At 36.3% G+C, this 15,486-nt stretch overlaps 1 protein-coding gene across 1 annotated transcript in view; it reads left to right on the top strand.

The window, feature by feature from the left end:
* LOC309498665 (uncharacterized protein) overlaps window positions 1-7,365 on the top strand; it is a gene marked incomplete at its 3' end in the record, with an annotated part of 82,140 nt that extends 74,775 nt beyond the window's left edge. The window contains exon 8 of the mRNA XM_082169508.1: window positions 7,245-7,365. Coding sequence (XP_082025634.1) covers window positions 7,245-7,365 — 121 coding nt within the window. The remainder of the gene's footprint in view (window positions 1-7,244) is intronic.
* Between the last annotated feature and the right edge of the window lie 8,121 nt (window positions 7,366-15,486).

Below are 15,486 nucleotides of genomic sequence, written 5' to 3'. Positions count from 1 at the left end.
CAAAAATGTCAAAAAATCTGGAAAAATAAGTTACTAAAATATATTCGAAACACACACACACACACATATATATATATATATATATATATATATATATACATAAATTAAAAAAATATTTTGTACCGTATATATATTTTTATATATGTGTATATGTAAAATTTGATTTATATATATATAAATTTAAAAAAATATTTTTAGCATATACGGTACAAAATATTTTTTGAATATATTTTAGTTACTATATAATTAGTATATATTTAGTATATAACTATATATTTAGTATATTTCAACAAGAACAGACAATACATTTTTATTTTTCTTGCTCATGTAGTAGATTTTACATCCCGGTATACATTCACTGTAGATACACACTCTTATTATACACACGTGAGCACGGCTCTGTCTCCGAGGCCGATCTGTTGTTTAGCCGGAGGCTGAGAAGGTATTGTACAGCTTCGTTCACCCACACTTGACTTTTTCATGCAAGCATTTATGAAAAGGTCAACAAATTACTTATGACAAGTAATGCTAGTGCACTGTTGTGTAAGTACTTTACATATACACTTATCGGTAACACTTTATTTAACAGTGTCCTTGTTACATGTTACATGCACTTACCGTAATAATAACAGTAAATTATGCATAATTACATGCAATTAACCCTCAACCAAAACCTAATCGTATAGTAAGTACATGTAGTTAATTATAATTACTCAGTACTTAAATATATAAATACACTGTAACAATGACACCTTAAAATAAAGTGTAACCCAGTTATCTATCCGTATACAGTCTTTACAATCAAGAAAGAGAGACAGATAAGGAGAGTAGTCCAGCTAGTTGTGAATGTGTGATTCACCGCAGCTCATCTTTCAATGAGAATATATTCTGAATGCACAGGCATACACTTTTATGTTGCTTAATGCCATATACTGCATATAAAAAAGACAAAATATAATGCAAACATACTGTGATATGTAAACATTTGCATGCAATGGATGTTTTATACAGAAATATTAACATTTGTCATTCCATCATGCACCACCTCTGAATGTACCACCACCATTTAAATGTGACTATTAGTCACGGAGTGATAAAATCTGACATCGCACATTCAATTGCGAGTGCTATTTCAACAACCTGCACCTGAGACTGAGCACGATGAGCCATCAACCAGACAAAATGACAGTCCAAACTGAAAATAAATGATAATCTGTGAGGAACGGGAGGGTTGGGCTATGGCTGTCGAACCAAATACTGTCTCACACTTCACTGGCACTAGCACAGAGCACACTAGGTAAAATTCTTCCATAAAGATATTGATCTTTAGCAATCTGTCTGAATATATGTAGGCTGATTCTTATGAGGATTGCGTGAGCTCCAGGCCGGAGGCTGAATCCTTTTTAGTCGTTTTCTCCAGCTGATCTGGTGTATGGGTTTGGATGGTCGGTCTGTCTGTCTGTCAACATGCATATAAATGGATTGAAGTGCTTGACCTTTCATCATGACCATTCTCTGTCTGTTCCCACCCGGCTCACCCCCGAGCGCAAATTCATATGCATTAGATATTGTGTGGGCCAGTGCATTTCAAAACGTCCGGGGCCTGTCAGGTTACTGGGGAAAATATGATCTGCACCATTTTTGTGGAAATGAACCTTAAAGGGATAGTTCACTTTGAAATTAAATTGCCCTGAGAGCGCGGGCAGGTATAGATATATACAATAGAAGTCGCCTTGGCTACTGCAATTCATTGGAACGAAACCGTAGCCAAGGCGACATCTAGTGTATATATCTATACCCGCCCGCGCTCTCAGATCACTTGGACGTGGCTGTGTTCAAGAGGTAAAAACGAGATAAATACTGTCAGTTTTCTAGTTTCCCGCTCGTTTCATGTCTTAGGCCATCAATGTGTACTTACGATGGGGAATTGTTTAATTTGGATGACGGGGAATTGTTTTAATTTGGACTCTGTGCTTGCTCTTTGAGGTGGTGACCATCGACCTGCATTATATGACTGACAGACAAGAACGGTTTGACCTAAAAATATCAAAATTGAAACTACTGCGGAAAAAAAGACACCTACATCTTGGATGCCCTTGAGGTAAGCTAAAACATACCAAAATTTAATTTCAAAGTGAACTATCCCTTTAATAACTCTATATGGAAGCATTTTCCAGGTGGAGTTTATGAGGACGCTTGTTCAAGGAACTTTTTAGCTATCAAAACTTATTGATTTAGCTATATTTAAAATTATAATCATATGCATCACTGTTGTTATTTTTTCTGAGCAATCGATTTTATGCCTTGTGTCAGTAAACGTGATTTCTGCATGAACAACAACAACCCAATTTCTTCAAAAGATGTAGAAATGTGGTTCTAATTACTATTGAATTATTGAATATTGAATTATATTAAGTGCGTGTTATTTTAGGATCATTGGGATACTATTATAGTTTTAAATTTTTTTTAATGACTTTTTATTTTCTGTTTTCAGTTTATGTCAGTTTTTTGTGTTTTTGTCATTATTAGTAGTATTGTTTTATTTTTATAAATGTGTGTATATATTTTTATTTTAATATTTAAAAAAAAAACTAGTTTAGTTTAGTTTTAGTTGATTTTGGGCTCTGCTAGAACAGGTTTTCATGCTTAAATGTTGATTATTTTCCTCATATTCTCCATTGTTGCAGCTCCTCTCTTCCCAGTCTGTCAGTAACGCTCTGTTTAGTTCCTGTCTCTATGAAGCCCCTCCTTCCATGTGCTCTGATTGGTCGGCTGGACCAGTGTGTTGTGATTGGTCAACCGCTTTGAACGTGTTTGGGAAATGTCCCTCCCCTTAACATAACCACGGCTGCATCCGAAATCACATTTTAAATAAGTAATAAAATAAAAAGAAGTTGGTTCTATATAGTATGAATGTAATCTGGATGTATCACATCGTCATCATCATGTGACCTACCAGTGTCAGTTGCGTCGCTTCACTGTCATTCATAAATCCTCTCCTATGGCCTCATGGGATAATAAAATGTCCATCATATGCACACTTCAGAATCTCACCGGAAGTAGCAGGTCTTTTTGCCTATTCTTTTATCAGTACTGTTAATTCGGACATACTACTTTTGTCACATACGGTTTTTCGCCTAATATTTAGTAGGAAAGAATGTGATTTCGGATGCAGCCCACAAGTTTCAACACACTACTAACTAACTCAACCAGGCCCCGCCCCTTTATTCTGCATATTAATTATTTAAATGAGGAATATTGTGATGTGTTTGTTCCTGGAAGAAAACTCAAGACTACAACGGAGGCGTTTCAGGAGTTCAGAAACACTGACACTGATATAGAGAAGAACTCCCGCTGGAGGGACTTTGTGCTTTGTTACTTTGCAGAGCTTTTTCATGCACAAACAGCAACATTACACACTAAAGAAATAATAAATAAATAAAAAGTATGGTTTTAGTTTAAGTTTTAGTTAGGCCTATCTATAGCCCTGCTTCAGTGTGCATCACATGTTCTCTCTCTCACACTACACTAGGACAAAATCCAGACTTAGTGTCAAAATGTGTGTAAGTTATTCCACTGTAACCCATCTGACCTACATTAGCTGGTGTCTCTTGCATTCTGACAGCGTGCTAATGCAGTGTGGAGGACATGTGCGCTCAAAACCAGAGGATTATTACGCTTCACAAAAGTCTTTTCGTTATGCTGATTACCACATCTTCATTTCCATTCGTTTGCAGATGTTTTATGTGGAAACTTCCTCGAAAATGAGAGTTTATCTGCCCTTTTTTCCTTCATTCCATCAAACGCACAAGTAAATTGTTCAAGCGGATTTATAAAGGCTGAATGTGAGAAATCAAGTGCTGTTTAAATCCATGAACTGATTTAGTTACTAGATCTATACGTGCATGTGGGTGTATTGAGCAATGCAATACAATTCTAACCTTAATTATTCATATGACTGAACATGGATTAATTTAGTGCATTTGTGGAATAATCATGTAAAAAGAGCTGTGCTATATTACTTTAGTGTTTGGATATTATTTTCCTTGATGGACAGTATAACAACAAAACACTTGTGGTAGGACTTTTATTTTTAATTTTTTTGAGTTTAGCCAATAAGCGACCATCTGGATCACTGTTTTTTAATCACATGGGTGTTTCTGGTGATTTTAGCAGGCTAATCTTCCAAGTATCGTCCAGGTCTAAAAGTCTATAAAAAAATATAAAAAATATATTTTTATGGTCCATATGAGATTTTTCAGGTATTTAAAATTGTACTATTTAGAAAATCAATAGCACACCTCAACACGTCATCATAATATCTGTCCCGGGACAAAATATGTGCCATTGTTTAATTCTTATAAGGATAAGTGGTTCGTTTTGATCTCTAAGCCCAAATATGAGTGACGCTGATGCTTGCTTTTATGCCTTAGATTAAAATCTATTGATTTAAACTTCATTGTGAGGGGTTATAAAAAGTATTTTTTGAGATTTTATAGAAGTTCACAGATTAATTTACACATACACTTTTATGCTAATGAAATATAAAACAAACACTTAAATCAAAGCGAGCTTCATTTTTTTATTTTATCTCGAGGCTCAAACATTTCACACAACCAAATGTTTTCACAACTCATTCTCTCCTCGAGATGAAACACGGCAGCTCGTAACGATCCTCTTTCAGGAGAAACATGGGTTATGATTAAAAGACCTCGTTGAGAACATCCTCGTATAAAGCAGAAAGACAGGCGTATATGAACACGCTCCTCGTGGATTCCAGCACTCTTTGTTAACGTTCGGATCCTTGGTTAATGTTTGACACATAATGAGGTCCAGAGCACAAGCCTATTAATGAGAATATTAGAAAAGTTTTTTTTTTTTTTTTTTTTTCTCTCGCTGGAAGGAGAGAGAGCAAAGATTAATTTGGCCCATGGTTGGTCTGCCTCACTCGTAAATTGCAAAGTTTCCAGTGAGCTGGGATAATGAGCTCTACACGCCTGTCAAGCTGCTTGTCATATGCAGTAATTAATGCTGAGGAGGACTTTCACCAAATGCAGGCAAATGCACATATATATACAAAACAAACTCACTAAAAATCATATTTTGTGCTTTTAGCTCATTTAAAGAGACAGTGTTTTGGGGCACAGGCCTACATTTCCTAAAGTAAAAAAAAAGGAGAGAGATTTAAAGGAATAACTAAAAATGTAAAAAATACATTTTTGAAGGATTTGTAAAAAATATATATATACTTTTTTAGATAAAAAAGGTGATGTTTTAGACCATTTTGGACCTTCAAAACCACTGTTAAAAATAAAATTCTTATTTTCTCATCCTCTTAATGTTTCAAGCTCAAAGAAAATTCAAATTTCAAAGAAAATTGCTTAAACTATTTTTATAATTTTTTTGGTTACACTTAATTTTAAGGTGTGCTTGTTACAGTGTAGCTAATTATACATTTAAGTACTGAGTAATAATCATTAAGGGTTAGGGTTAGGTTTGGGGTTTGGTTGAGGGTTAGTTGCATGTAATTATGCATCATTTATAGTAATTACTACAGTAACAACATGTAACGTGTAACAAGGACACTGTAAAATAAAGTGTTACCCTTTACATATATATATATATATATATATATATGATGTTTTTTTAACCTTTTTAGACCTTCACCACATCAGGTCAGTATATGCTTTCACAGTATACATTAATAAAAACTGTAAACTATGCTGTATTTAGAACTAAATAAAGGACGTATCATGTAAACACAGTGGTTGTGTAGTGTATTTATCTGGAAATATTAACCCACTTATGAGGTAAAAATAAGTTAGTATTCCCGGAAAAAAAAAGCTTGCATAAATCAAAACATTATTCTGGATTAAATAAACAACCCAACATGCTGGGTCAAAATTATAGTGCAGTGGGTTACAAAACAACCCAAATTGTATTGTAATAATAAACAAAAAGTTATTTTTTCAACCCAACAGTTTTTAGAGTGGCTTTAATGTGATAAAAGTATGTTTGTGCCCTGCAAAAGAACGAAAGTCATGCAGGTTTGGATTGACATGTGGATGAACTAGCAAATGATGACAGAATTCTAATTTTTGTCTGAACTATTCCTTTAACCGTTGTTCTGCACACTCTTGTATTCCAGAAATATTGCATTAGTTTCAGCATGTACTGGTGTAAACTAATGATAGTTGTGTGTCAGGCTTTAGGCACGGGCTGTTGGGATTTGCTATGATCATTTCCTCATCTACGCACATGATAAATCCCTCTCCTCATTTTATTCCTCATAATGCTGTTTTCCTGAGAATTTTTTGCCATTATAATATACATGTCTAATAGGCACGCTCACCCCTCTCTACAGCCCATTATCACGGGCGCCATTTATCTCTCTAATGTTTCTTTTGTTTCACCCACAAGTGTTGCCAGGTCAGTCATTTGTTTAGCAAAATAAATGAAGTTTGTTTCTGTGCACATTTTTATTTATAGCTGGAGGAGATGAAAAGTAGTCTTTCTTGTTCCCCGCAACCGTAGCTCGTCGTTCTTCACGCCAGCCATGAATATTAAAATCATTTGCTTTTCTGCAGGTTTGCTGAGTGGGGGGGAAATGTATTTTTCACCCCGCTACGATGTATTATTAATGGGCGTACGTAAATAATGCATGTCTGGTTCTCTGAGAAAATGAACCCTTCCCCTCTGAACCCGCACAGCAGCCTGGCTCTTGATACGCAATTATGTCGTTCAATTAATGAGGTTATTAATACTGCAATTGGCTTAAATACTCGGTGTCTTGGGGAGCCATCGGTTAGTGTCTTAATTAAGGAGATTAAATATATGAGAGTGTTTAGCATGTTTGCTGACAATATGTAAATATTATTGTTTTGTTAGTCACTGGATATATGTAATACATCACCAAGACAAGCACAAAAATGTGATCGATTCCACAGAAACATATTGTTAAATTTACTGTAAAAATATAAAAGAAGACTTTAACACTACTGTAAAATATATTGAATAACATTTTAAGTTTTTTTGCTTATAAAGGATTGCATGCAACTCACAACAAATAATAGCAAATCACATGACTAATCATAGTAATAAATACAAATATAAACATTAAAAATGCTACCAAATCATGCAAGGACTTCTGGGATTGAAGGTGATTCGTGTTATTTAGTTATAAACCAATGGTTTTATCATTTATTTTGCCATTAAATCACATGTTTTGTCTTTTTTCTCTTCAGGAAACTCAGAATAGCGATACATTATCAGTCGAGCTCAAGATATTGTGAAGGATGTAACCGGAGAACACGCAAGACATGGATCATGCATTATCATATGCAAGATCACATGGTGTTATGCTAATGAAACACCTGTGTGTTCAGAGACGGTAAGGCTTGTACTTTGCATGGAAAGTTTTGTATCAGTTGTTTTCTCAAGCCTGATTTGTATGACTCTCCTCCTCATCTCATGCATCATGCAGAAGACGTGATTTTGCAATGTGATACTCTAAAAAAAACCATAAAAATACATTATTACTGATTATTACTCAGTACTTAAATGTATAATTACACTGTAACAAGGAAACCTTAAAGTAATGCTTTAGAATTTGGCCAAAGGTATAGGTCACTTTGAAGTAAATGCAGAATGTAAACTGTGCAAAGTTAGCAATATTTCTGTATGCATTGCGGAAATAAATATTTTTCTTGACTCAATGATTGATTCAAATTTTGCAGATTTAAACATTCAACATAATGAGGCCATGCCATAACAATATTTTTTTAAATGCGCAGTGCATACATAATGCATACTGTTTTGGATACTTTTTAAAAATATAAAATAGCAGCCAGTGTATACTAAAGTGTAGACTAGAGATTGCTAGACAAAGCTTTGCGAATCAGGTCATAAATATTTTTTTTGTATATATATATATTTTTTGTATTATTATTATTATTATTTATTTTTTTAAGAAATAAAAGTTATTAATTCATGTCAGTGTACTGGCACTAAAATAAATAAATTCATAAATATAATCTCTGATCTGTCTATTCTGACCATTCCTCAATACTTCTTATTTCATGGGCAAAATTAATTTGTGCTTCATATATAAATTGTAATATTGAAAAAAACACAGTGCATAAGAGTGATGAAAACCGCACTGGAATTCGCTATCTTTAACCTCGATACTGAAGCAGTCACGTGGTTCTCCAGCTAACAAAGTTTCCGACGTCATGATCGCGTGCTTTTGGAAAAACAGATCAAGCTCCAATACAGTGCTTTATGTGAAATGTGTTGTTGTTGTTTTTCTCAAAACAATCCTCAGAGCTCCAACGATAGCGTTGCTAAGATAAACAGTGCTTGTAACATGATGACAATCAAAGGGTTAATGCACAGAGGTCCCAAAACCCACTGAACATAATGTATTCTGTGTAAATCAGTGCAGATACAGTCCCAGTGTTCAGCAACAGAAGGGGGACCGTCATCACTAACTCAGTTTTTACTCTCTACATTCCCCATTCATCATAATAATCATAATCATTAGTTTTACTCACGCTGCCTGAGTATTACAAGCACATCTATCTCCTCTTACTACAGGGGTTTAAGACCTGGGGCTGTTAGATGAAACACTGAGAAAAGAGCGTTAAAGAAAACAAGACAAAGAATAATTAAAAGAAAGGCGTGTGGGATCAGCCGCTATTATTGTATTATTGTAAAACTGTAAGTGCCAGCAGATGAAAGCATCACTTTTACTGTTTATCTGCAGCATTTCAACACATTTTGTCTGTATTAAACATACTGTACACCAAAAAAGAAAACCATTTATTCATTTAGCAGACACTTTTATCCAAAGCGACTTACAAATGCAGAATAAGTAATCTGCCACTGAGTAATATGCTCATACTAATATATGGCAGGTTTTTTAGAAAGATAGATTAGGAAACAAGTTAGAGCAGAGGTGAAATGCAGAAAATATTAATATATAAATATTATAATTAATATGCAAAATTAATTTGATCTTCAAAAAAACAAAACCAATGTATTAGAGCAAGGAAATTTGCTCTTTTTAATGCAGATACTAAAGTGGTCTCATTCAAATGTCCCTCAGTTTCCCATCCTTTCCACCACAGTTATGCTCCTTACTTTTTTTCCTCAGGGTTAGTAAACTTGAAGAGCGAGAGGAAGTGATGTGTGAAGAAAAGAAAGGTAAACCAAGGTAAATATCACTTTGATGTGGTGGAAATGACTTTTTATGATGATTTGTAAAGAAAAAAATGGCAGAATTCTCACATGAAGCGTGTACAGGCCTGTTAATAAACAAATTAAACTAGATGAGTAAAGTTTGATGACAAACTTTGATGTTGGCTTGACAAAGCCAGGTCTGAAGGTTTAAAGTAACTTTGAAAAGCTGGAAGTTTGAAGGTTTTATTCAGAGAAAGTCAAAAATGATACTAGCATGTTTTAGCATGTTGCTAGCATGATTAACATGTTGCCAGCATTTTGTTAGCATGATTAAAATGTTGTTAGTATGATTAGCATGTTGCTTCTATGTGGTTAGCATGATTTAATACATTTTTAGCATGTTGTTAACATGATTTAAAATATTTTTAGCATGTTGTCATATTTGGCACATTGCTAGCATTTTTTTTAAACATTTTGCTAGCATGAATTAACATGTTGCTTGCATAAGTAGTATGTTGCTAACATGAATTAACATGTTGCTAGCATGTTTTATCACATTGCTTGCAAGATTTAACATTTTGCCAGCATGAATTATCATGTTGCTTGCATATTTTAGCACATTGCCAGCGTGAACTAACATGTTTTAACACATTGCTAACATGAATTAACATTTTGCTAACATGTTTTACCACATTGATAGCATTATTTAACACTTTGCTAGCGTGAATTAGCAAGTTTTAACACATCGCTAACATGAATTATCATGATGCATGTCTTAGCACGTTGTTAGCATGAATTAGCTAATTAGCTATAAACTAAACTCTTAGAAGAAAAGGTTAGAACTTTAAAGGGTTCTGTCAGGCACTTTATATTGAACCTTTCAGGGGTTCCCATCATGAGATCATTTTATGGATTTAGTTTTAATTTTGTAATAATTAATTTGTCATTTTAATGAAATTGTATGCATTAAGCAGCTTGTAAACATAATTTATCACTAGAAAAAAATTAATTACCCATTAAAATGAAAGTAATACAATCGTTTAAGACATTTCTCCTTAAATAGAACCTTTTTGGCATAATTAGTTATTTTTAAAATTGAGTCAAGAATTCTACATAGAACCTCATTGAACCTTTTTGTTCTAAGACTGTAGTAAGAGTTAGGAATAAAGTAAAGGCCCACTGAAGTGCCTTGGAATGTGTTGCTTTGTATGATGCTTTGAAACATTAAAGCCAAGGCGGGACATACTGAATGGCTCCTCCCCCTTTTATAGCCAATAGTTTACCTCACAGATTGCAAGTCGTACTTTACATGGAAGCAAAACCGAGCGCTGATACATTTGGCGCAATAGTAGAGGTGTGAATAAATTCAAGCCATTCCATTCTTAACCAACGTACAGTTGGACAACGGAATAAAACTCGAGCGTTTGAGCAACCGAACACACATCTCCAACTCATATTGCTCCGTGACGTGTCAACGTTCGCTTTGTCCAAGTGGTATTTATAGCATATGGGGGCGGAGCTTTAGATTCTAAGAGCATTTGATTGGACAGAAGATGTGATGAGAAGCTGAAGTCCACGGTGATGTCATAAAAATCTATGATCCATTTTAGCGGAAGCGAGAGACTATAAGTTTTGAATGTTTTTATCTCCTAAATGCAAATTTTGTCATTGTTTTGGATCACGCAAGCTTGTTCTAAAAAACTTCAATTTTGATTTCAGGGGGCCTTAAAGGTGCAATATGTAAGAATTTTGCATTAAAATATCGCAAAATCTCAAGGCCAGTGTTATATATTTTGTTAAGTTGATTACTTACAATATCCCAAATGTTTCCAACTATTTTTAAATCGTGAGAAAATTGCGATTTTAACCAAGGAAACGGGGCGTTAGAGCAGGGGGGAGCTGGGAGTCGCCAGTCAATTGCGTCATATCCGCGTTACCCTCGGTTTCCGCTCGTACTGCGTGGAGTCCTGGACAAATGCGGAAGTTGTAGCGTCTATCAAGCAACAAACGTTAGCTTGTTTCTTGCAGTCGTTATGGAACACAATTATTCTTTACCGATTGCAGCTGGTTCTGTCGACAAAGCATGCTTAATTTTATATTTTCCAAATGTAGCATTCGGTAATAGTTATGTTTATGTAAGGAAAGTATTATTGCTTTAGATTTGTGTTTAGTTTATTGACATTGTTTATCACGTCTGGTGTTTATGGCCATGTACATAAACATAACATGTGTTATACATAAAGATTAATCAGTATTTTGGCAAATGATGTGGGCATGTTCGAATGTACTTTTACAACAATTGTTTAGAACACGTAAAACTGCGCAGCGTTATCACAACAATGAATTCAACAAATACAGTAACATCTATGATAACCAATTTAGTATTAAACCTTAGTTTTCTTGCGGTTAATTCATTTTAATGAAATAAAAGTGTGATGAGGTTTAAGAGCCAGGAAGGAAGAAGACAGGGGTCGGCGTGACTGGGACTCGTACTTTATTCAAATAAAGCAAAACAAACAAAAGCCGCGCACAACGCGCATTCACTGTGGCAACCGCGACGGCACAAAACAGTTCAAAAATGAGAGCTCGGATCCACCGGTTTTCTTCCTCTGCGTCCAATTTTCTCTCCAGTCTCTCTCTCGTTCCAGCGCGGCTTATAAGCGGTCTCTCCACGCCAATAATACTGCAATAAGACACAGGTGTTCGTCATTTGCACTTGACCTACTTGCTCGTCTCTTCTCTCTCCCATCACAGACCGCGCTGAACCACGCCCCCCTCGCCACAAAAAGCATGTCATTAAACGCAACATTTATAAAAATAGAACTTAGCCTCATCCATGAACATGATTTTTCGATTCCCGTCTGACTGATTTACATCCACGGTGGAGTTTAAAACGACAGTTCCCATCATTCCACGCTCCTTCACATCGTCATCAAGCTACGCCGTTGTTGTTGTTTGGAATGTAGCGCCCTCTAGCGGCAAAAAATTCTTGCATATTGTACCTTTAAGGAAGATGTTTTTGTTTTGTTTTGTTTTTTTATCTTCCACAAAGTCCAAAAGTGCCTCAATGAAGAGACGCTGGTATTTAACGGATAGGAAGCACCTGTCCGGCTCCCGGTTGAGATCATCCGTGTTAATGCTCGTCTCCGCGGCTGATGAGCGCGTGAGCCTCCGTCTGTCTGGGAAGAGCAGATGGCGAGCCGTGAAATTTTATGAAACGGTTACGCTGGCAACAGTGATTGGTGAAGTAGCATCTGAAGGGAAGATGGCACATTAGCAGCACTCGCAGGTGCTACAGTCTGCCAGTAATAACATCATAGAAAAAAAATCAATTACAAGCAAACGATGAACACCATCCCAGCTGAAATGAATCAGTGTTTATGACCGACTTGTCCCTAGAAGGACTTTAAATTTCTCCGAGCACACATGAATGCTAATACCGCACTAATTAGCTGCCACTTACTGCAGACAAAACCACTACAGGACCGTTCAAAAGTACCATTTTTTTACATGTTTATTAGTGTCACGTGATCCTTCACAAATCACATGCTGATTTGCTCCTCAAGAAACTTTTCTTATTTGCACTAAGTGAAAATAGCGATATATTCTATTCACACTGTAAAAATAGCAGTAGGCCTATTTTCTTTGCACTAAGTGTAAATAGTAGTAAAATGCTGTTTATACTTATAAATAGTGGCAGATACTATTTGCACCTCAGTGTTGTTGTACATCAAACAGTATGCAATAATAACAGAGTGTAAATTATCATATTTATTAAAATTATATGGATGCTGCCTTATTGGGACAAGCCCTCCCGACACCCCTAACCCTAACCCTAAACACTTTCAAACACACATTAGGCACTTTATTTCCAGCTTTTGAATATTTTCTTCATTTTCATTGAAAATAAATGCCTTTCCGATCTGATGTGATGGGAAAAGGGAGTAGAGAGAGTTCGGCAAAAGGTGAATTTGAACTCGGGTCGATTTGGGTCCATATTGTTTGCTACTCGCCTTTCCTAGTGTAAATTTGCACTTACTGTAAATAGACACTCCGTTCTTCTTCTTCTTCTTCTTATTATTATTATTATAGAGGGTTTTCACTACACGTCATCAATCCGGAAGTCGGCCATTTTGGAGGCACTGAACGTAAACAATGCCACTGATTATTGCTGCGGAAAAATGGTTGTGTTTTGTACTAATCGGTCGCACAGAGAAAAAACATTTCGAGTTCTGCCGAAAGTTAAAGAGAAGAGTGCAAAAAACTGATGAAAGATGGCGTTTGTGGTTGAGAGAGGCATCAGCATCAGCCACATGTGTAAATGAAGCGTTGACTATGGCCAAAATGTTGACGTAAAGTAGTTCACTATGGCTAGATTCACACTGTCAGTCCAAATCCGATTATCTTTAAACCAGTCGTGCTGCTTAGTATTTCTGTGGAAGGAAACCATGACATTTTTTTTTATTTAGGATTCTTTGATGAATATAAAGTTCAAAAGAACAACATTTATTTGAAATGGAAATATTTTGTAAATGTCAGGCGATAAAATAAAAAGCCTTAATTCTAATTTGGTTCCTTAATGAGTTTGTGAACTTGCTAGGAAAAGTCATGTCATATAAAAAATACTTTTTTGCCCCCTAACAGTGTATATTTTGGACTAAATCTATCCTTCTGTCTATTTTAAAGGGATAAATCACCCAAAAAATTTAATTATGTCATTAATTACTCATCCTCATGTCATTCCAAACCTGCAAGACTTTCGTTCATCTTCAGAACACACATGTGGATCTTTTTAATGAAATCTGAAAGCTTTCTGTCCCTCCATTGACAGCTACACAACTACCAGTTTCAAGGCCCAGTAAAGTGGTAAAGCCATGATTAAAGTAATCCATGCGACTCCAGCGGTTTAACCTCAGTTTTATGAATCGACGTGATTCTTTATTTGCACAAAAAAAAACATAGTTTACCATTTTATTTACAAAATATGAATCTATAAAGCGCATTTACGAAGATGAACGAAAGTCATACAGGTCTGGAACAACATCAGGGTCAGTAAATTATGACAGAATTTTCATTTTTGGGTGAACTATCTCTTTAGGAACTGAGTGAGCTATTCCTTTAACTAAGGGCGTTTTTCCACTGGGTTCGTTTGCTGCGGTCCGAACCCGAGTGCGCTAGTTCCCGGCGCCCCCCGCAGCGTTGGTCTGGTTTCACACTCAATTAGTTGTATCGAACCCAGGTGCGTTTGCAGTGATCTTACGTCATCGCAAACGCACACGGAAAACGCATGGAGAATACAACTCGACTGAGCATAGCTGTAATTTGTCTGTTTTTTTGGTGCTATTATGCACAACATAGTGAGAGACAACTACGTTTATGTTCATTACATGGTGTAATTCAGCACATATCCAGGGGACGCCGTGTTTCTGCTGCTCGCAGAAGATTTTTCACTGATGCAACAGTGATACGCATGCGCGGGATACTATACTTCCTGAACAAGCGCGCACCCGAGTCCGTGTTGCTTGCACATTAACGCGAACCGCGCCACGGTTCAGGAGCAACCGAGCTCAGACCACCTCCTCCAGGTAGTCTCGGGTTCGGTACTCTAGTGCGCACCCGGGTCCGATGACAGCGTTCACATTAGCGATTTTTCATGCGAACCGTGCCCCGGTCCGCACTAAACTGCCAGTGTGAAAGCGCCCTAAGTATGGCTTCCTTGGTCAAGCCTCTTCACCAGAAACACAGGCTTTTTGTTTCATGATTATTAACTAATCAGCACCAAACCAGCTGTGTATTCATCCTTGTATAGGCTGTATGTAGCCCCGCCCCTTTCATTTATGTAGCCCCGCCCCTCTCCTTTATGTAGCCCCGCCCCTCTCCTTTATGTAGCCCCACCCCTTTAATTTGTGTAGCCCCACCCCTTTCCTTTATGTAGCCCCCGCCCCTTTCCAGCGCTACACTCGTTGTGTTCTGTCTACCGGTTTGTATTTCCACAGCATGATTTATAAATGAGCCGCCCGTTTTCAAATCTTCCTGGTCTACTGACATTTATTATGAATCCGCTTCAAACAGTTCAATGCTCATGATAACATTCATAAACTTTACAATGAGTAAATCCACTTCAACAGCGAATCAGGCTACTCTTCGACAGCGATGCCATAGAAATATACAGAGACATAGAAATATTACACAAAATTATAAAGATGGCTGCGCACTTGTTTCTCTGGCGAATAAGGGCTAGAAACCACCGTTTTTTTGCGGGATGGTAAAATTGCTAAAAATAAATTTCATCACTCACTAAATCTC

The sequence above is a fragment of the Leuciscus leuciscus genome (assembly GCF_965113295.1).
Source record: "Leuciscus leuciscus genome assembly, chromosome: 5".
NCBI lineage: Eukaryota > Metazoa > Chordata > Actinopteri > Cypriniformes > Leuciscidae > Leuciscus > Leuciscus leuciscus.
Note: the sequence above shows the minus strand (reverse complement) of the source record. Positions and strands in the feature narration are given on the sequence as shown.